The sequence below is a fragment of the Stegodyphus dumicola genome, chromosome X1 (genome assembly GCF_044657685.1).
Source record: "Stegodyphus dumicola isolate Sdum_Otavi_A_Nest chromosome X1, ASM4465768v1".
NCBI lineage: Eukaryota > Metazoa > Arthropoda > Arachnida > Araneae > Eresidae > Stegodyphus > Stegodyphus dumicola.
This window is the reverse complement of record NC_140780.1, coordinates 253,495,416-253,517,199: the sequence shown is the minus strand read 5'-3', so window position 1 is coordinate 253,517,199 and position 21,784 is coordinate 253,495,416. Positions and strand designations below refer to the sequence as shown.

The 21,784-nt window shown below is 33.6% G+C and overlaps 2 protein-coding genes across 4 annotated transcripts in view; one reads left to right on the top strand and one right to left on the bottom strand.

Moving 5' to 3' along the window:
* Positions 1–2,006: 2,006 nt before the first annotated feature.
* Positions 2,007–21,784, top strand: part of LOC118196101 (U1 small nuclear ribonucleoprotein A-like) — a 37,610-nt gene continuing 17,832 nt past the window's right edge. Inside the window, exons 1-2 of one of the 2 annotated variants that reach the window (XM_085807505.1) lie at positions 2,007–2,220; positions 2,486–2,553. In XM_085807505.1, coding sequence (XP_085663631.1) covers positions 2,487–2,553 — 67 coding nt within the window. In that variant the 5' untranslated portion in view covers positions 2,007–2,220; position 2,486. Of the gene's footprint in view, positions 2,322–2,485; positions 2,554–21,784 lie in introns of both variants that reach the window. The other variant, XM_085807504.1, reaches the window with a different exon arrangement.
* On the bottom strand, positions 13,497–21,289 carry LOC118200662 (uncharacterized). 2 transcript variants are annotated; one of them, XM_085807506.1, is made up of 5 exons: positions 20,660–21,289; positions 20,494–20,562; positions 19,061–19,138; positions 18,758–18,823; positions 13,497–13,671 (listed from the first exon to the last, which is right to left on the bottom strand). In XM_085807506.1, the coding sequence occupies exons 1-5, from the start codon at positions 20,803–20,805 to the stop codon at positions 13,668–13,670; spliced, it is 363 nt and encodes a 120-aa protein (XP_085663632.1). In that variant the 5' UTR covers positions 20,806–21,289; the 3' UTR covers positions 13,497–13,667. The 2 variants fall into 2 exon arrangements, with proteins under 2 accessions (XP_085663632.1, XP_085663634.1); XM_085807508.1 differs by lacking the exon at positions 20,494–20,562.

The following is a 21,784-nucleotide window of genomic DNA, read 5'->3' as shown; positions in this document are numbered from 1 at the left end:
GAAGCAGCAAACGAAATAATGAATAACGGACAAATAACGAAATCTAATCTTTAATGCCATCTCCCAATTTCTTTAGCCCAACAGCGGTCGAGCGGTAACGTCGTTGAACACTGGTAGTTCGGTCTGAGGTTCGAATCCCGCGAACGGGCTGGCTGCATGGGTGATTTCGTGGTTTTCCCCATGTCTAATGTGTATACCAGCCATTTCCCTTAGAAAGTCCTCCACGAAGGCATCCCCCCTTTAGGCAGATAGCCCTAGTGTGCTTTGCCTTAATTAAATACACCAACCCAGTTTCTTTATTTGTATTTGGGAAAGTTTTATTGTCACTATGAAAAGTGAAATTTGATATGGATACCGCATAACTTTTTAAATTATACTTATTTTTGCTGCACTTCATTTAAACGTATTTCCTCGAATTATTCTAACTTAATTAAGCGATACCCGAAGGCAACTTACAAATGGCATCAAACACTGCGAATTTTGAAATTAAATTTCCCGGTCAATCTCTGCCTACGGGACTCAAACTTCTTGTATTTTATTTTTTCATAACGAGTATAAAACTTTGCCAGCTATAAATATAGGAACCAGAAGACAACATTAAAAGTTAGATTTCATAATTTGTCCAAAATTAATTCTTTTTAAAATTTGACATTGACAAAATATGAATATTTTCGTCATTTAAAATACTTCTGTATTTTTGTTGCACCGTATTTAAACTTGCTTCTTCGAGTTATTGACATTAAATTACATTAATTCCGTTATCTATTAGAAAATAATTATAGCAAATCATATAATTACGACATCTCTAAGAGGTCACTTTCTAAGAGATCTGTATTTTTGAGAACATAAACAAACATTGGTAGTGAACATCACCTTTTTAAGACTACGACATGTAAAATCCTCTAAAAAGCATGAATGGTTGCATTTAAAGAGGACCCATTGTTTTTAATAAAGAATGTAACATTAATGTTAATTATACATGTTTTTGGTGTGTGTGTGCCAAAATAGTGATACCATGGTTCTGTTGCTTTAGAAATGTGTGAAATTAAAAAAAAAATGGATACTATATAACAAAAATGTTGCTATATTTAGACACAACACCTTCTGAACACGTCTGAAATTCATTCTTCTGCTCAGCATAATACGTCTGCATAAAATAATAAATAGTATTAGAAATCAAAAGCTAAGTCGAAGTAGAAACAGTCATCTCTTCTAAACCATTTTAATTGAAGTAAACAGACGTTCGTCTTATCGTAAAGTAAAGACCTATTTTTCAAACAGCGGATAAAATGGGAAAGAGGGAATTAGTGGGGGAAGGCAGAGAACGAAATGACACTTTTTGGAGCTGGAATGAAATGAGGAAGGACGAAAAGGTACTAAGCCAATAAGACAAGAACTGGTATTTTACTTTATAATTTAACTATTCATCATAAATTTAAGAATTATTTTAATTTTTATTTGTCTTTACATTTTTGTTAAATTTTACTTATAAGTATTTTATATTTCAGTTGCTAATTATTATGTTACGTTAATTATTCATTATTTTAATCACTATTTTTTATTATTTTAATTATTAAGTTTTTAATAAGGAATTTTTTATTATTTTAATTACTAATTAATGTTATTATTGTAATATTTATTTTATTTCGTTATTTTATTTTTTTCTATTTTCCTGACGGCCTTCCGTAGGCGCTTCTGACTTCTGAGACACCACAAAAGGAGGTGAATTATTTGTATCTAAAAATACGACGTAAAACTCCCTATCGCATAGGGCCGTATACCGATCCGTAGGGCGGCATCCCTAGGGTCGTATACCGATAGAATAGGCTCAGGATACGAATACCGATCGATTTTACCGAAAGTAACGAGTAACGATACGATAGTAACGAGTACTGGTTCACCGAGTAACGAATACATACGGGTACACAATTTCTCGTTACTTCTACAGCACTAATAAACACTGAAACTTCACTACACTTCTTAACCAGTACTTTTTCAACAAGGTCTATAGATTAGGTTAACTCAGTCGTAGAATGTTATGTTTTTAAGTCAATAAAGAAACAAAAGGAAATTTTTGGCTGATGTTTTCTTTTCGAATAAATAGTTAAAAAAGCAAAAGAATATTTTTTTATGTCATTTAAGGAGTCGTGTGAAAGTTGGCAACACTGTTTTCCTTTTAGGTTAATCTAGAATTTGTATATCGAGAGGTGCGAGTGTGAGGTATAATTCCTTATATTGCGAGTAGATTTATATTTGTTTATTTTTGGTTTACTTAACACTTAAGGAATTTTCACATAGCGTGTTAACAGATTTTTTGTAATGTAAGCAATGAGTGGAAATTTTTCTGCTGTGTGTTAACTAATAATTTTGATATTGCATTTGCATGAATGTGCAGTGTTTAGAAGTTTTTGATCTGCTTTATTATAAATTCTGATTTTGAGTTTGTTGATAGTAATTCAATATTATATATTATAATTATTTTCAGAATGCTTGATCTAAGGCCAAACAATACAATATACATCAATAATCTGAATGAAAAAATTAAAAAAGAAGGTAAGTTTCATTTATTATATATTGTGTTAAACATTTTGAAATTTATAAAACATTGTTTAGAGTATTGCAAATTGTATATTTCAAATCCCAGCACATGAACTTCTCTTAGAACATGCTTTATTTCAATGAAAAAACTGTGTAGTATAAATGTGCCTGTACAGGTTAGATAGGTGCAGAAGAATATTAAAGTACTCCATATTTTTAAATATCTCGGCTTTTTTGTCGAAAATTTCTAGTAGATATAAACGCAAGGAAGAATTCTAAAACTGGATAAAATCAAGATTTGCCATATTTTTTTACCTTTCTGCGATTATGAATTGTTTCTGCGGCTGAAGTGCAGAATCGCCCACTTAGTTGATTGGCGTTTGTTTGGCGCTTTTTACAAGAGTAAGAATTCGATTTTTGTCAATTTCCTTTGACTTTTTAAGTGAAAATAGGTCAATGTGTACATGGATAAAGTGAAAGGAGTGTGCAATGCCATTTTTGTGCAATTTTGGAATGAATTTTTTTAAAGTGAAAATAAGTTGATGTGTACATGGATACTGTGTATGTGCAATTCTTAAAAATGCACCAAGCAGTCGGCGTTTCTGCTTTCTCTACATAACTGACAATCAAGAAAATTATACCAATTTGAGCTCTTAATTGGTACACTGGTTTTTATTGAATGATACATGATCTAAGTTTAATCAAAGCAGTTTATTTGGCTTTAGTGTAGAATTGTGTGCCCCTTCGATTAGCGACAATTGTGGCGATATGTGTTCTGTGCTGGTTTTGGGCACGATTGCGTGTTGTATGGCAAACCTGTTGACATTGAAAAGTCTTTCGTTGGAGTCTGTTGGTTTGCGTCTGTGTCTGAGAAGATGGGGAAAGATAAAATGTTGGAAGTTGTTGAATTGAAGTTCGGCAAAAAGAAATATCAATGTGGCCATCCTGTTGAAGGGCAGTGAGTATTTGGAAGTGTGGAAAGAGGGTCTGGGAGATTATTTTTAGTGGCTGTGCATCATAGAAGTAGGGATTTGTGATTTTATTTATTTGTGAACCATAGTATGAATTTTCTGGATAGTGTGACTCGCTGTTATATAAATATGATAGTGATTACGTGGCGCCATGTTAAAAGCGTTATGAAATTGGTATATCTGCTCTTCGAAAAAGCATCAGTTCATGGTGAGAGCATTTTATTTTATTCTTGTTCCTATTTTGTAGAATGTTATGCTAATTTTTTTATTTAGTATGAATTTCTGTTATTGTTTTTTTTTTTTTTTTTTGTTTTGTTTGAAATTTATTTTAGTTTATTTTGTCGATTAGTGCGTAGTGTCTAGGTTGGCAATTTGTAGATGTTTTTTTAAGTTTAAACAGGATGCTGTGTACATGCTATTCTTTGAAAATTATTGTTGTTATGTTAATTTATTAAAGCAAGGTGTGTGTAGTTTGTAGATTCGTTCGTTGCCTAGATTATGCCATCCGTAGATGTTTTTTAAGTTAAATATTGGCAAGAAAATGCCAATATTTTTGGTTAGAAACTTTACGTTTTTGCTATCTAAATTTTTTTTGTTTCGGATTTTTAGCTTAAATTGTGTGTTCAAAACGTAGTTTTTGCGTGTGCAAAAACCGCGTTTTTGGAGACATTTTAGGCTTAAAGTTCAAAATGTAGAGGAAAAATTTAAATAGTAAAATGGCAGCGAGGAGTTTCTCGCCAAAAATGTTTGCCGACTTGAGGGCGCATATCAGAGTAGTTCCCAGACTTTAACTTGGTATATTTCCGAATGTAAGCCGATCCATGTATAAATTGAAAATATGTTTTTCTTCAAAAATGTACCCAGAATTCAAAACATGTATATAAGCCGAAATGAAAAAAAAAAAAAAAAAAAAAAATCCTGTAACATTCAAACATGTCGCCAGAGGGCGAAAATGTTGCCAAATCAGATGGAATATTTTCCAGTTAAATTGCTGTGAAGTAAAATGTCTGCCAAACTGTTCCCAAAGCTAGCACATTTTTTTTCTATTCGTTTGTGGTCTTGCATATGATACTGTGGTCGATGGAAATCTAGACATGACATAAAATTCAAGAAAGCACGTCGCGAGGGGGAAAAGTCCTGATAGTGCAAATGCCAAAGAATGGAAATCAAAAAAACTGCCCGAGCTTCTTGAAAATTTTTCAGCAGATGACATCTACAATGCTGACGAGACTGGGCTGTATTATCGTGCTACACCGGATGGCTCGTTAAATTACAAACATGTTGCACTCTCTGGCTCCAAAAAAGCGATGGATCGCGTAACCGTTTTGTGCTGCTCAAACATGTCAGAAACGGACAAAAGGACTGGAGTACTGGCCCAGTGTGCTGACCACCACGTCAAGAAGGTGGGAGAAATACCTTATATAGTACTTACTCAGATTTAAAATCAAGCAGAAAGAGAATCAGGTGATTTCCGGTGATCATTGTCTTCCAATCCTAAAGATCCATGTCTTAATTTGATGAGTATTTTCAAGCTTTAGACAATACAGTAAATGATTGCCAATATGGTTTCTGACAAAACCTTTTTCCCATCACACTAGTGTGTTGATTTTTGAAGTTATTTCGTATATGCGCAGAAAGTTGCCAAACATGGATAGATTGCTCCTGTAAAATAAGCGGTTGATCTTACATTATGGTAACATGGCGATTTTTTGGCGAAAATTTGGCAACCAACTCTCCTACAGCAACCCTCTATTTTTTTTCCCCGCCGCCATTTTGTCTTCACGAAGTAAAGACATGTTTCTTTTCTTTTTATCTACTGAACACTTCTTCCAACAATCTACTAGCCGAATTACACTTATGCTAGAAATTTTATCAAACAAAACTGCTTAATCATGAAAAATATTCACTGCAAAATTGGGAAAAAGTGCACAATACCATACTCCTAATGCGTTTTTCAAAATGACACATACACATAAACCATGTACACGCCGACTTATTTTTACTTAAAAAAAATCCCAGAATTGCACAAAAATGGCATTGCGCACACTCTTCACTATATCCATGTACACTGCTTTTTTCTCATAAATTAGAAAAATTTCACGAAAATACATGACAATTTTCTCAATCTTTAAACCCGGTAAAAAGAACATAAATGAAATTACCTGATCGCGAAAAAGTATTTACCCTTTACAAATATGAACATTTCCACATATAAAATAAATAAAATATCCAGAAACTTTTACCTCTAAATCATCTATTACATTATACACGTCACCAACGAATTCATACCGCAAGCATTACAAATACTTAGTATCAAATATTTAAATTATTTCCATGCACGTTTATTTCAACTTAAACGTATACCAAATTCTTACAAACATAAAATTCACAAAATAACTATCATTTAATTAAAATATCACTAAACCATGTACACGTCGACTTATTTTTACTTAAAAAAACATCCCAGAATTGCACAAAAATGGCATTGCGCACACTCTTCACTGTATCCATGTCCACCGCTTTTTTCTCATAAATTAGAAAAATTTCACGAAAATACATGACAATTTTCTGAATCTTTAAACCCGGTAAAAAGAACATATATGAAATTACCTGATCGCGAAAAAGTATTTACCCTTTACAAATATGAACATTTCCACATATAAAATAAATAAAATATCCAAAAACTTTTACCTCTAAATCATCTATTACATTATACACGTCACCAACGAATTCATACCGCAATCATTACAAATACTTAGTATCAAATATTTAAATTATTTCCATGCATGTTTATTTCAACTTAAACGTATACCAAATTCCTACAAACATAAAATTCACAAAATAACTATCATTTCATTAAAATATAATTAAATTCAAAAACACTACTTAAAATATAAATGAGCACATACATTAAATTAATAAAAATTACCTTACAATCCTAATTACTTTAAACTAAATCATTGCTAATAACAATTTTCCCAATAATACCAAATTCCTTTCCACCTTACATTTAGAACAATGCATAAAAATAATATCCTCAAATAATTAAAAATACTAACTTACCTAATCTTCTTCAGAATCTTGATTACGTGGCGGATACACTTTTCTAATTCATTCAATAAAATTATTGAAAGATTTTTTCTGCGAATTTTTCCTCCATACTTCCTCCGCTAAATAAAAAGCAAACTTCTCTTTATCACAATGCCTAAATACCCATTTCAAATTCGCTTTAGTTAGGGCCATGGGATCCAAAAATTAAACAACACTGTTTCACACAGCACAGAATAAAGCTAAATACAAAATTTCCACATTTTTTCCCGATTTCCCCCCTTTTCCGATTAAAGAACCGTAATTCATCCATTAATATCACATGACATATCCCATGATCTCTCATTTCCCTCACGCAAAATAATGCGTAATCAGAACTGAGTACTGCTCACATTATTACCAAAGTCCCAGGTAGTAACCTTTATCGCCTCCAAAATGTCGCCAAACTACCAGTTACCATATTGTAAAGATCAACCAAATAAGCTTCAGTGATACACAAAATATGTTTCCTCACTCTGATGGAGCCATGTTTGCTTCAGGAAACTTTCACTTCTAGAAATTCTTTGGTAAGTGGATTCACGTGCATGCGTGTGTGTTACACATATGAGCAAGAGTTAGGGTATATTAAGAGCGTTTAATACCCCTTTCTCATGTCGATTTTTAATAACAGATGGCGCTACGAACATTGAGCGATAAAGACTCAAATCTGTAAGACTACCTACAGCCTGGTTACTATGGCAACGACGCTTCCTTCCTCTGTACTTGTTTGGCGGGAAAGTGAGTAAGCCATAAAACACATCCCCTCAGTTGAACAAAAGACCTGCTGTCATTTCTTCCGTCTGTGACTCAGACTGCAGGGTATGTTTTGAACAGGAATAGAACTTTTTCACCTTTGTGTTGAATGAAAGATATCTGTGAGATACGTGCAGCAGTCGCTATTTCTTTTCGCAAAATTTGTTCATCACGCTTTTCAATGTTGCGTAATGTTTCATAATTTGCCGTTATTTTGCGGAAGAAAACAAATTTCATCGCGACATAAAAATTATATATAAATGATTGTATACTTGATGATATGTGTATACATATATAGCACGCACATAATATTCCATTTACTCATCCATCCATAATATTTCATAAATTACCATCCATAATATTCCATAAATATGTGTTAGCACTTTCCAGAGCTTTATATATATTTTTTACTTGTATTATAAAATCGTATAACACTCCTAACTATTATTTTTTTACTTCAAAAGTGGATAAATCATTATCAAATTTTTCTAGTACACGGAGAAATGGTCTATGTATCCACACACATAAACGTAGTAAAAGATACTATTGTTGATTGAATATCTTTTGGCAGCAATATCAAGATGCAACGAAAATTCGAAATCAATTAATAACATGCATTTTATTACAAAAACACTAGCAGGACGTATTATTTGCACAAAAAACTTAGTGTGGAAATAATTTGCGGCACATTATCTGAGATCCGCTTTGAATGAATACATAAAGTGTTATAATGAACAATCAGTTTTAATATTTCACTTGATACTGAAATGCATAAAATCAAATTGCGTTTCTATGTTTCAGGTTTATAAAATACAGCTGATAATTGAAGGGGTATCAGGTTTATAAAGTACAAGCTGATAATACATGATAAGAGGGAAGAAATTCCTAAATTACAAAATTGAATATTATATTTTAATAAAGTAAAATGATACATATTATAGATACATCCTAAAAAACGATAATATATATATATATTGTATATCGTTGTATACCGTATATATATATTATGTATTTATATGTATATCTACTCTTTTCCGGATGTAACTGTAATTACGTACTGTGCTGGTTTATCATCTTCCTGTAGCGATGCATTTGGATTTGCTGTGTATGAATCTGTTTCATTGAACAGGAACAAATAGGAAACAGAATATTGAAAATTGAATTTTTTTAAAGCATTAGTAACTTATATATATTAGATTGACTAAAAAGAGTATATTCATGCATAACGTATAAATATGCGAAGTGAATACTTTTTGGCAATCACCTTTCTAGGATGATCATTTTTAAAAATAACCAGTACTGTTGATAAAATAAACACCGGTACGATCTATCTGCCTAAGGGAAAGGATGCCTTCGTGGAAGACTTTCTAAGGGAAATTGGCTCCTAGACACGTTACACAGGGTAAAACCACGAAAGCGCAACCAGTCCCTTCGCGGGATTCGAAACTCGGACCGAAATACTGGTGTTCAGCTACTTTACCGCTTCGTGCCTCATTTCAGAGCGGATTCGCTATATATGAAAGAGTAATGTGCTGTTACCGTATTTAGCAGCCTGCCTTTTTCCTTGACCTACCATAAAAAAATAAAATAGCAAAATTATAACAGCGTCTCTAAAAAGATGCTTTGCTATATTCTCATTAAATCTTTATCATTCTGCGCTACTAAAAACGAAGTACGATTATTTCAAATTCAAAATTTTATAACATTACTTTACAGAAAGCGATCTCATGTCTTCTAAAAATAAAACCCAACATCTGTTTCTACTCAAGCGCTTACTTTCTAGACAAAGTAATTTCAGTGTAACGTACGTTCAGTTTTATCTAACTTCGAACGGAAAAAAAAAAAAAAAAAAAAAACTATGTACATAACAGGCAAAGATATTAACAGCACATAAATTTAATCAATTATATTGGATTACCAGAGGAGAAAAAAATAATTCGATGAGATAATTCTCTGAGAATTCATAAACGCTAAATTAAGAATAAATTTTATAAAATGTTTACTAATGAATACATGTATTTGCATAGTAAGTTTGCTTTTTTAAAAAATTTTTCATCTTTATCACGTTTATCGGAGTGTCGTATTTAACTTCACAATTATGCTCCGAAATTTCATTGCTGTAGATTGGATTATTACCAATATATAATTCTACTAGTAACCAGAGCCAGTATTAGAGGTTTTTGCTGCTCACTACAATATCTGTGGCTCTTACTTCTGCCACGCGCTGCCAGTGGCTGAGTGGTTAAGAATATTGATTACTGGAAGTTCGACCTGGTTTCGGTTCGATCCCAGGCGAACCAGCTGGCTGCATGGTTTGTTTTCCTGTTGTGCAACATGAATACGACCCAGTTTCCTTCAGCAATTAGGCTCACCCGCGGCCGAGCGGTTAAATCGCTGAACACTGGTAGTTCCGACCTGGGTTCGAATCAAGGCGAACGGGCTGGCTACATTGGCGTTTTCATAATCTTCCCCGTGTGTAACGTGTATGGGGAGCTTTGCTATAAACTAAACTAAGCCTTCAGAAACTTCCTCCACGAAAGCATCTGCTATCTGCCACCTCGTGGCTTTGCTATATTCAAAGAGCCTAACCCAATTCTAGCACTCAGTTCCTCTCTAAATTCTAGCGGGCGAGCGCTAAAGTCGCCTATTACTGGTAGTTCAACCTCGGCACATTATCTGAGTTCAGCTTTGAATGAAAACAACATAAAGTGTTATAATGAACGATTAGTTTAAAGATTTCACTTGATACTGAAATGCATAAAATCAAATTGCGTTTCTACATATCAGATTTATAAAGTACAGCTGATAATTGTAGGAATATCAGGTTCATAAAGAACAGTTGATAAATACATGAGAAGTGGGAAGGAATTCATAAATTACAGAATTTAATGGTTGTAACGAAAATTTTAAGCACGAACGTTCTTCATAAAGTTATGAAAAAAAAGCAGTCAGTACCTTTAGTGCGGATAGTAATCACTACCAAAAATCTATGCTTTTCTGCCAATTTTTTGGTAGTTTTTCAAAACCTTCGGCTCGGAAACTTGGTGGCCCGAGTCCAAACACAGGTCAACCTCATTTCGGACGTCTTGTGCAGAAGTGAAGATAGGACCAGCAAGATGTAGCTGAAAGTCCGAACGTGCGATGTCGGGGTTATATGGTGGATGTGGTGAAAGATCCCTTTCGAGTCCGTACAGAGGCTAGCCGGTGAATGCAGACACGTATGGTATTATCTTGATGGAACGTTACCTTTCTGCGCCGGAACTCAATTCGACTCTTTTCCTTGATAGCAGCGTCAACATGCACTAGCATCTCGTTGTATCCTTTACTGTCAAGGGTTTTACCTTTTTCCATATACTATTTGTGATTAATACCACGGCAATCCCACCAAATACAAAAGAATGATCTTTTTGTTAGTCAAATTACGCTTTACGATGCTGCCGACGGACTCACGGGCGCAGATCAACTAAATTTTTGGCCTATGTTGTTGAAATAAATTTATTTTTCAACACAAGTGACTATCCAGATCACCAGATCCAAAGCATGATCTTTTCGTTAGTCAAATTACGCTTTGCGACGCTGCCGACAGGCTCACCGGGCGCAGACCAGCTCCCTTTTCGACCTATATTGTTTGTGTAAACTTGTCTAACTTTGAAAGAAAAAAAAAAAAAAACTATGTATATAACACGCAAAGATATTACAGAACATAAATTTACTCAATTTTATTGGATTACCAAAGGAGGAAAAAATACTCAGATAACTCTCTTAGAATTCTTAAACGCTAAATTAAGAATAAATTTTATAAAATGTTTACTAATAAATACAAGTATTTTAAATAATAAATTTTTCCATCTCTACATATACCACGTTTATCGGAGTGTCGCATTTGACTTTACAATTAAGCTCCGAAATTTCCTTGCTGTAGATTGGATGATTACCAATATACTTACAATCCTACTAGTAACCAGGGCCACTATTAGGGATTTTTGCTACTCAGTACATTATCTGTGGCTCCTACCACACGCCACCAGTGGCCGAGTGGTTAAAACTACTGAATACTGGAAGTTCGAACTGGTTTGGGTTCGATGCCAGACGAATCAGCTGGTTGCATTGTTTGTTTTCACCGTGTGTAACATGAATACAAGCCAGTTCCCTTCAGCAATTAGGCCCTCCCGCGGTAGAGGAATTAAATCGCTGAACACTGGTAGTTTCGACCTGGATTCGAATAAAGGCTAACGGGCCGGCTGCATGGACGTTTTCATAATTTTCTGTATGTGTAACGTGTATGGGTTGTCAATTTCTCTAAGAAAGTTCAACATGAAGGCATCCTACTGTGCTTTGCCATAATAACCTAATCTAAGCCTTCAGAAAATGACTCCACGAAGGCCTGCCATCTTAAGAAGGTAACCCTCGTGGCTTTGCTACATTCAAAGAGCCTAACGCAGTTCTAGCAAGCGAGCCGCCGAACACTGGTAGTTCATCCGGAGTTCAAGCCTCGATAACGAGTTGGATGCATGACCGATTTTGGTGTTTTCCAAATTCACCTGCTTTGGCGTAATCAAACTCTATAATTCTAAACAAACTGACGTTCGGTTCGGCTCCAACGGCTCTAGCACCACGTTCCAAATTATAACTACAGTTCAACAAATAAATGTCTGGCGTATACATTCGAATAACCTAAGTAAAAAAAAAAAAGGGGGGGGCTTTTTAATTTCTTCCACAACCAAGCATGCATACATGCACATAAAGCGAATAAAGAAAAACTTATGGAGTGCAATAGGGTTCTAATCCATAACATATTTAGTTAGTGATCGCCATCATTGGGAGCTATAAATATGCTATATTGACGGGAAGGAGAAAATTTTACTTCCTGAGTGAGCTAATTCAGAACTAGTCATTATTTCATCTGTCATCTTAAATTTAGGATGTCAAATTACGTGACTAACAAAAACCTAGTATTTATATGAAGCTTGATAAAAATCAAAGTTTTGAAGACGGTATATGTGATCATGTTCGGTTGATTACCATTATGATCAGCAAATAACAACAGCAATTTACTGATGTCTTTCTTATCTTTATATTCAGATGTAGTTTTCAGGGCAACTAGAGAAAATTTATTAATTACTTTTATTATTTTTGATACTTTATACGTACGAAGATACATACTTGTAGGAAGAGAGATATAAATATCATATTCGAACAAATAAAAACAAATCGTGACTTGAAGACCCTAGAGATACGGCTTCTGATTGCTTTTCAAATTTTTACCATATTAGTAACGATATAATCGAATAATCTTTCAAAGATTATTGTTTACCGATTTTAGGTAACAACTAGAAAACATTTTTTCGAACTTATCCTCAAACAAGTTTGCTATTGGTAATGAATACTGCTGTATCATGAATCAGGTACGGCGCTATGCATTTTGCTGACTTTGTACGCAATAAATTCTGTTGTCAAGTGCCCTTCCCACAAAATTCTAAAATTTTATTGCTTGATGCTTCGCTGAATTTTACAATTTTGCTGTACGTAAATTCTGCCGTACCGGCAGTGATCATGATTTCAAATTCCCCCTCCCCGAGATTTACTGTGTTATCTGAAAAACAGCTCACAAGTTGCTAAAAATAGCTATAAAACTGGTTCCACAGCTTTTAGCAACGGCCTCCCGTTGTGCGTTTGGAAACTCAGCTTTTGAAAGAAAAGGAAGGGGAATAATTTCTCTCTGACTACAGTATAGATGAGGTCCGTGACTTTGTTTGAGCTACTGCAGAATGTTCTGAAGTACACTTTTTTCTGTTTCGGCAACATTCATCTTGAGAATTCAACACTTGTTCATTAGCCCTTAGTAATTGACAGAAATGCTTTTAGAAAGTAGTGGGTTCATTGATACCAACAAAATGGTTGGTATCAATAAACTGGGGATACGTTAGTTTCAGTTGTTGGATTCAAATGAACCTTTCAAATACTAAAAAAGTCCTTTTGCATAATCGAATCCTTTTGCATAAAGAATTTCATCTGAGAATAATTTTTCTACTTAAAAATGAGTTTTGCAGTACTTTTTAAATACTACTTGTATTTTTATTTTCGAAAATTTTCATAAATATTGTAATTAATTATTTCCAATTTTAATAACTCGCAGAAAAAACACAATTTTCAAGAAATTTTTTTATTATGGTTATTCAAACTTATACTAATATACAGCATCTTTTATATTCCTTATACATTTGACACTGCATGCTTCAACCTGCATGTAAGTTTCTCTTCCTTAGTAACTCCTGACCCAGAGACGTCTCAATGAAAGCCAAATCATGCACAAAATTTTCACCTGAAAAGAAAAAAAAAAGAAAATGATAAAATATTTTTAACACCATATTCTCGACCCCCCCCCCAAAAAAAAAGAAATTGCAAGAAATACAAATTTCTAACAGAAAAATGCATTTTCAAGCAGCTGAAATTGTTTCACAAATTAATAATGCAGATAGCAAATGTAACATATGGCACTATTGCCACTCAGTGCAATCTCTGCATATCCTAAATTCTGCTGGCTGATGTCTTCGTAAGTTCTGAACATTTTTTTGCCTCTAAATTTTGCTGCTCAGTGCCCTCTGCTAAATTATAAAATTTTGACTACCACTGGTTGCACAGGCCCTGATCAAAGCAAAGAGGCAAGATGCTACCTGCTCTTGATAAACTGCCTTATAAATACCACAAATCTAAATAAATATCAGTTTTATTTCCAAAACAGAATTATCTCACAGCTAAAGCATTGCCTTTGCAGAAAATCTTCTAAATGGAAATAGAATTGCATCCACATTACATGTGCAGAATCCCAATAATTCATTATAAACAGTTCCAAACCATAGTTAGGCTTAGAACTCACAACAGTATTCTTCTTGGAAGTCTTCCTAAGGAAATGGTAGTATATTCAGGGAACATGTGGGCAAAATCATGACAGTATATCACAAGCCTAATTCTTGACCATACATACTAGAAAGATCACAGAAATTCCTCACAGGAAGCTAGATTCATATAACAAAATTTCATGCAACATATGGCATATGGGAAAAAGCAAGGACATTATAATCACTAGCATAGTTTATACCCAAATGAGTTGCAGGTTGCAGATGGTGCACTATGTGCTCACAGCTGATTATCACTAATGCAGATATATATTTACTAATATTTAGAAGATGATGAAGTATAGCAAAATATACAAAACATTAGTCCTTAAATCCAACACATTTTCTGATTTTCATACCATCTAGAACAATAGATTTGACGTTAGGTACAATATCAGAATTTTGGGTACATGAAATGTGAAATGGTTTTTTATTTTTAGTCACTGTTTCTAGTAATTTGTTCGAAAGTAACAAATAAGCTGGTTTCAGTCTGTCAATGAAATGTTAACTTGTCTGTCCTTAATTAAGACTCGGAAATATTTATCATATTTTTTCACCACAAAAAAAATGGTCCCTCAATAAGCAAATTCAAGTGCCTTTTTCACACGATCAGTTCTCACAAACACATGAGAACATGATCTCAAGTCTTTATGCATAAATATTTTATGTTTGTTAGCAGTTGATAAACTGGTGCTGATCCATAAAAGACAGTAAATTTGTTACAAATGGTTCAGGTTTAGTTTTAGTGGTAGGTAGTCGAAAAACTCACATGGTAACCTTATTTGCATAAAATATACCATTTGAGCTACAGAGTGATTAGTATCAGGACATATTGCAACTCTGAATCCTAGAAGGATTTCTGTCCATCTGATGTTGCTGTGAGCCTTTATTGCATTTTTTTAAGTTCTGAGAAACTGCTCAATTTTCCCACTGCAATGTGGGTGGTATGGAGTGGAACGTAAAACTTTAGCACCACATACATTTGCAAGGCTCTTGAAAGGCTGCGACTCAAATTGTCTTCCTTGATCTGAGATTATGGAACTAGGCACAACAAATCTGCTAATCCAATGATTGTAAAATGCTTTGACAACCATTTCTCTTGTGATATCTGGTAAAGAAACTACTTCTCCCTAACAGGAAAAATGGTCAATAAATGTCAGATAATACGTCCTACCAGCAGATGGTGGTAATGGCCCAATCAGGTCAACTTGCACAATACTTAATCTAGCATGAGGTGCTTGGAACTCGGCTATTTTAGATTTTGTATGCCTGTTGACTTTGCTCCTTTGACAATTAACAGGACTTTAAGTCTATTCGTGAATTTCTTTCTTTATATTTGGAAAGATAAATTTTTCAGTCATCTCGTTGACAGTTGTCCTGATACCAGAGGAGCAAAATTATGAATTTGATGAAACATTTGTTGTCTAAATTGCTTTGAAATAAAAGGCCTGATACTGGTTGTTGAGCTGTCACATCTTAATGTTTTCCAAAATGCTAATGTAGATGATTTAAATTTCAGTGAAGCACTACCTGTCATTAAATGTTGCAATTCTTCATTATATTCTTGAGCATCTGCTACTGCTTCATAGCCAGTAACTGAGACTACTTCAACTGCAACTAAATTTTCTTTGGCATCAATATGCTGAATATCAGTTGAAAATTCCGATATATACTGAAGTTGGTGTTGTTGTCTGGGTTATGCCTTCCCATTCTTTTGCTTCTATGCATATGACAGTGGCTTGTGATCAGTAAGTATGATGAATTTGCGTCCTTCCGATACATGTTTAAAATGCTTGACAGAAAGATATATTCCTAAGAATTCTCTGTCATAGGTACTATAAACCTTCTGTGCATTATTTAATGTTTTAGAGTAGAACACAATAGGTTTTCAGTCTTGTTCTTGTTCTTCCAATTGCTGCAATACTGATCCTATAGGAAAGTCTGATGTATCTGCACACAAAGGGTAATCCATTGGGAAACACAAAAGGGCACCATTGACTAAATCAGATTTGCACTTCTCAAACTGGTGAATTCCTTCATCTGTGCAGGCCTACCAGCGGCAGAGCGGTAAAATCGCTGAACACTGGTAGTTCGGTCCGAGGTTCGAATCCCGCGAACGTACTGGCTGCATGGGCGTTTTCGTGGTTTTCCCCATGTGTAACGTGTATATGAGCCAGTTTCCCTTAGAAAGTCCTCCACGAAGGCATCCCTTCTCTTAGGCAGATAGCCCTAGTGTGCTTTGCCATAATTAAATACACTAAACACCTTCATCTGTGCATGGAACTTTACAATGATCTTTTTTTATCACCCTTTAACATTTCGTGTATGACTCCTTGAGTTTCTGCAGCATTTTTCAAAAAGCATCGATAAAATTTTATCATGCCCATAAATGAACAAAGCTCATGTATTGTCGGTAATTTACATTGCAGATTACTTCAACCTTTTCTGGCAGCGAACAGGAACCTTCTGTAGTTATGAGGTAACCCATAACTTATGTTTAATATGTAATACATAATGTAATATCCCACCACATTACCCATTTCCAATCCTCAGATGTCCAGTGTCTTTTCTCGACACCACTGAAAATGAAGTCTTGCATGTCGGCAGAACTGAGTGATTTTCTTACAGGCACCAAAACTATGCATTCCTATCCCTCTGCAATTCGCTGCGCATAGTTCTAGCTGAAATTTGTTGGGAAGAGCCTTGGTTGACGATTTGTGATAGTTGAATCCGTGTTCTGCCGTACAATTCATCGGAGATACCGCCGATCACTGTCTTTGAAAACTATGCTCGAACTGCAGTTACATTTTTTAGAGAAGGATTCGAAATCGATGCCCCCACTAAATGTGCACCAACAATAAGCCCCTTTTTCAAATGGTGAACGATCTGCCGCCTTTTTTCCCCATTTTACTTCATTCATCATGAAAAGCACTCTTACACCTTACTTATACTGGCATTTTAACCAAGTATAATCCACATCATAGAAAAAATTTGGATATTTCATCCCTAGCATGCATTCAGATGAAAATCTGAAAGGTTTCTTATTGATTGGCCAGTGTGTGTATTATTATATTATGCAACATGAGGCAGCATTAACATGTGGAGCTGGGAAGGCTTCTAATGATCACCTTTCTCTCTTGTGAGAGCAGGATGCACTGAAATTTGATGTCCTTATTTTTTAGAATGGTTATGAGTTTTGTAGACAAGTGGATCATCCACGTTCAAGATATAAGCAATCATCTTTCCACAATACTCAATTTTGTATGTCTTCTTCTCAAATATCATTGTATGGATGTCCTTCCAGCTGAATCAGGAGCAGTGACTTTGTGGAGGTTTTCCTTGGAGAAATGGACTTATATTGGAGTTACACGATTCAAACCAAAATACTTCTTTACCGCAAGTATTTAAGTTCAGAGGTGTAACATGTTGTGCAGAAAATATTCTCAACAAGTTATCAGCTATGGATCAAAGCACACAAGAATACTTAGAAACAGAAGTGCATGAGGAAACATTCAGAAAAGAGATGACTTTAATTTGTAGTCAGACCTTGCTATGTCACAAAAACTAGTTTGGGCATTAAGCTTGAAGTTTTCAACTTTGTGCCGACTTGATATAAGAGTCGGCCAATCAGAGCATATACATAAAACCTATTGAGAGAGAAAGCTGTAGACACATACATGCATGCACAAATTTAGCTTCTCTAATTGGCTATGGCTTAGACCCTCTCTCGCAGGTGTGAATGGAACTCCCACATTTTGTGCCTTATGATTATGCGTCTATGACATTTATACCATCATGTGAACGGAGCCTTAGGATGGCATACTAAGAAGATGCACTGTCTTGTGGGGATAAGCAATTTATACTCCTAAGCCTAAAAAAAAAACTTGGAAAAAAAAGATCACGACTTAAATTTGTTGTCTAATTGCTCTAATTTGAGGCACATTATGAGAGGAAAGCAAAGGTAGTAATCAGAATTATTTAAAAAATTTTATCCTTATATTTTTCTTAAAAATTCTGTAAAATAATAAAATTTGTGGTTTTCCTCAAATAAATATATATGGAAAAAATAACAGCCACATAATCACAGATTTCATTTTGTTATATTTTATTAACAAAATTTAAATTATTAAAAATCTCTTTCATGAAGGGAACATAAAACATCATGAAAACAATGAAAAAGAAGCAATATTTAAAAAAGATAGTAGGCTTATTGATGAGGCTCCCATCAAAAGAATCAAACCCCAAAATATTTTCATTTGCTTCAGTGTCCCGACTTTAAATTTCACTGATTTCAATGAATATATTTTTAAAAAAATCTTTTATTTTCAAGTTCTTTCATGCAAAACGTCCAAATTTGGTACAAATCAAATTCATCCCCCTCTTTTTGATAGCTACAATATTATATTTAACAGTTTTAATAGCTATCAGTATGTAAACAACATAATGTAACACCATAAAAGAAAAACATAAATGATGACATTTTAATTTTGGCATAGAGAAATACATATTTACCCCAAAAGAGAGCTTGTATTTCTACCTTCTACGTCAGAGTCAATAACTGAAATGTCCAGATCAGAACTGAGAAGAAAAGAACCATAATTAGTTTAATTAAGATACAATAACACACCGACCAAGTATTAATTTGAGAGTCAAGCAACAAAAATCAGCATCATATTTTGAAATATTCACTATTTGAAAATATAACGCTGATTTTGGTTGCTTGACTTCTAAATTAATACATAATTAGTTAACCATAATTAAGTAACTGTAATATCATGCACAGCTAATATCTATTTTAAAAATAAACCAACTTACCTCAGGAAAGCCTGGTTTGTCTTAGGAACATTAGCTGTAACTTCTGGCGTAGAAAAGTCAAATTTTTCACTTCCGGACCTAAGAATGAAAGAAATAAACTGCTATAACATAATTAAAAAAAAAAAAAAAAAAAAAACATGAATAAATAAATAACACATAACAAATTTAAGCATTAAGCTATGTATGACTACCACCCATCTCAGACAGTGCGACAGATATTGCTGTATACTGTTTCGCCATACCCTGTGTAGCTATTATATCATGCTGTATAACCACAGTTTAGAAAAATTACAAAATGTGTTATTTATATCTATCTAAAATGGTACATTACTACATGATTTGTAAGAATAAATTAGAGGGCTCTGCGAATGAAATTCCTTCCAATTAAAAAATGTAGGAATAAAGAAAATGCAGGAATTGCAAATGCAGAAATGAAAAAGGGGATTATATTTTTTGTACAGAATCCAGATGACATATTTTTCAACATTTTAGAAATTTCAATATTAATTTTAGGGGCATAAAATATTAGGCCCCTAAAAGCAGAATATAGTTTTTAAATGTTCAGATAATCTTCCTATGAGAAGAATTCCTTTGAGAAGTACACATCTGAACCACAATTAAAAAACATGTACAAGAACAGAGCTGAGGACTTCTGTTTGCAGAAAGTCTGTCACATAACATATGAAAAGTTTCTTATTGGTAGATTTTTGATCAGACGGATATTTTAATGTTATACAGAGAAAGCATTCACTCCCTTTATACTGGAGATAATTCAATTTGGACAATGGCAAAAAGGCTAAGCAAGCCTGAGCGTATTGGTCCCATTCTTGGCACTAGTTTGGTTTACGCTCAAAATACACAGCAGATATTTTCTAATTACCTGCATCCCAATATCAATTCAATTCAGCTTTTGGTGGAATTTAACATTTGTGACATATTTTTCAAAAACTACACTTCACAACATGCATACATGACAAATACACAGAACCATAAATAAACAAGCAATAATATATATTTATATATAAATTTTACTAAATGATCATAAAATGTTCCAACGCTAAAAGAAAGTTTTAACATCCAAGTAAATGACATAATAAAAAAAAGCAAGTTGAACAGCGAGCACATGAATAAATGTGCATACACCTGTTAAAATATACCATAGGTAACTGACAAAGCATTTCGTAGCAAACATATGACTATAAAATTTCCAATAATACATGTAATGATGGTGAATTCAATTTAGATCGCAAGAACATGCTCATACTTTTGAAAAGATTCAATTATTTCAGCAATTCCTTGTGAATTGGAATTTACCCTTTCAATATTTCCCAACAATTTAGTGTGAATGGAGGAATAAATTCTTATAACAGAATTGAACAATTATTAGCATCCCCTCATACACACACATACAAAAAAAAAAAAAAAAAACTTACTTTGTAAAAAAATCATCCGGGCAATGATTCTCCTTTGACACAGATGCAGTTGTATCAATAATTTCTGACCTTCAATAAAAAAAATACGCATATTTTACTTCGGAATTAACTTACTACGAAATCATAAACACGGGGTAGTCGATATAAAGAATAAATTATTTCTCACCTTTCGAAAACATCCGCTTGTTCGGAATCTTCCACATCTCGGGAATTTAATTTCATATTTTTTTCTTGAGCTCGACGTTTACGCTGAATTCTGGATCTTTTATTAAAACCAGGATGTTTTTTCGGTCGTCCTTGATATTTTCGCATATTTTTTGCAAACTGACCACAGTACAAATAAATGTAAACAAAACGAGTGCGGAATAGCAATGCAATAGGGTTGCCGTAAACGTCATTCTGCTGACAGCTGACAATGTTTAGTGAAAACTGTGTATAAAGGAATATATGAAACGCTTCTAAATATTATTTAGAAAAAAATATGATTTATAACTGATATCAAAATCAATTACTTCGTGAATTTTTGCAGAAATAAGATTACAATGTTAAATTTTAACTCGTAGCGCCATCTATTGATGGCTTTCCAAACTACACATTAAAATTACGTATTTCAAACTAATTTTTTTAAAATATAATATTTAAGTAAATTTCATTTCAAACCTGATTCTAACATTGTGATTCGAAAACTGACCTATTGCTTTATATTTCTGCCAAATTGCACGCAACATAGTTTCTTAATTAGCGATTCTGCGTGTAAAAAAATTTTTAGTATTGTAATGCTGCTGTAGTAGACCACCTTAACAGTTCTGATATTTATTAATGTGTATTACATTGCTATCTGCTGTTCATTAACCATATAAATTTTCTCATTCTGGTGAGTAATTTTTTATGTAGGGCCATAAAATTATATGAACTCTAATTATAAATATCCTATAAACTTGCAGAATTTTAAAAATCTTCATCTGAATTTTGTATGCTTAATTTTTCTTCCTTAAGTGTTTTTAATGGTATTTTTGAGCTCTTAATGAATCGTTTATAATTGTATTTTTTACTCTTTAGCTGAAATCAGATTTTGTTTTTTTAAGTACATGTACAATATAGAAATCCTCTTTCTTAATAGGTATTGGAAGTATTCACATGAAATTTTTCTAAGCAACGTTCGAGTTAACAATTGAATTTAATTCTATTTAAGTTAGTGTGTAATTGACTCTTTTACAAATATAATATGCCTTAAACTTAAATTGAGAAAAGTTCGTAAGTGTGAAACTAACTAAAAAATTGTCTTTTTGGA

Excerpts from the sequence above, each read along its gene's own strand:
- LOC118200662 (XM_085807506.1), bottom strand. The coding sequence starts at position 20,805 with ATGCGAAAATATCAAGGACGACCGAAAAAACATCCTGGTTTTAATAAA. Across the intron at positions 20,563-20,659 it reads CAAGCGGATGTTTTCGAAAG|GTCAGAAATTATTGATACAA; the intron begins GTGAGAAATAAT and ends TTTTTATTGAAG. Across the intron at positions 19,139-20,493 it reads CCGGATGATTTTTTTACAAA|GTCCGGAAGTGAAAAATTTG; the intron begins GTAAGTTTTTTT and ends TTTCATTCTTAG.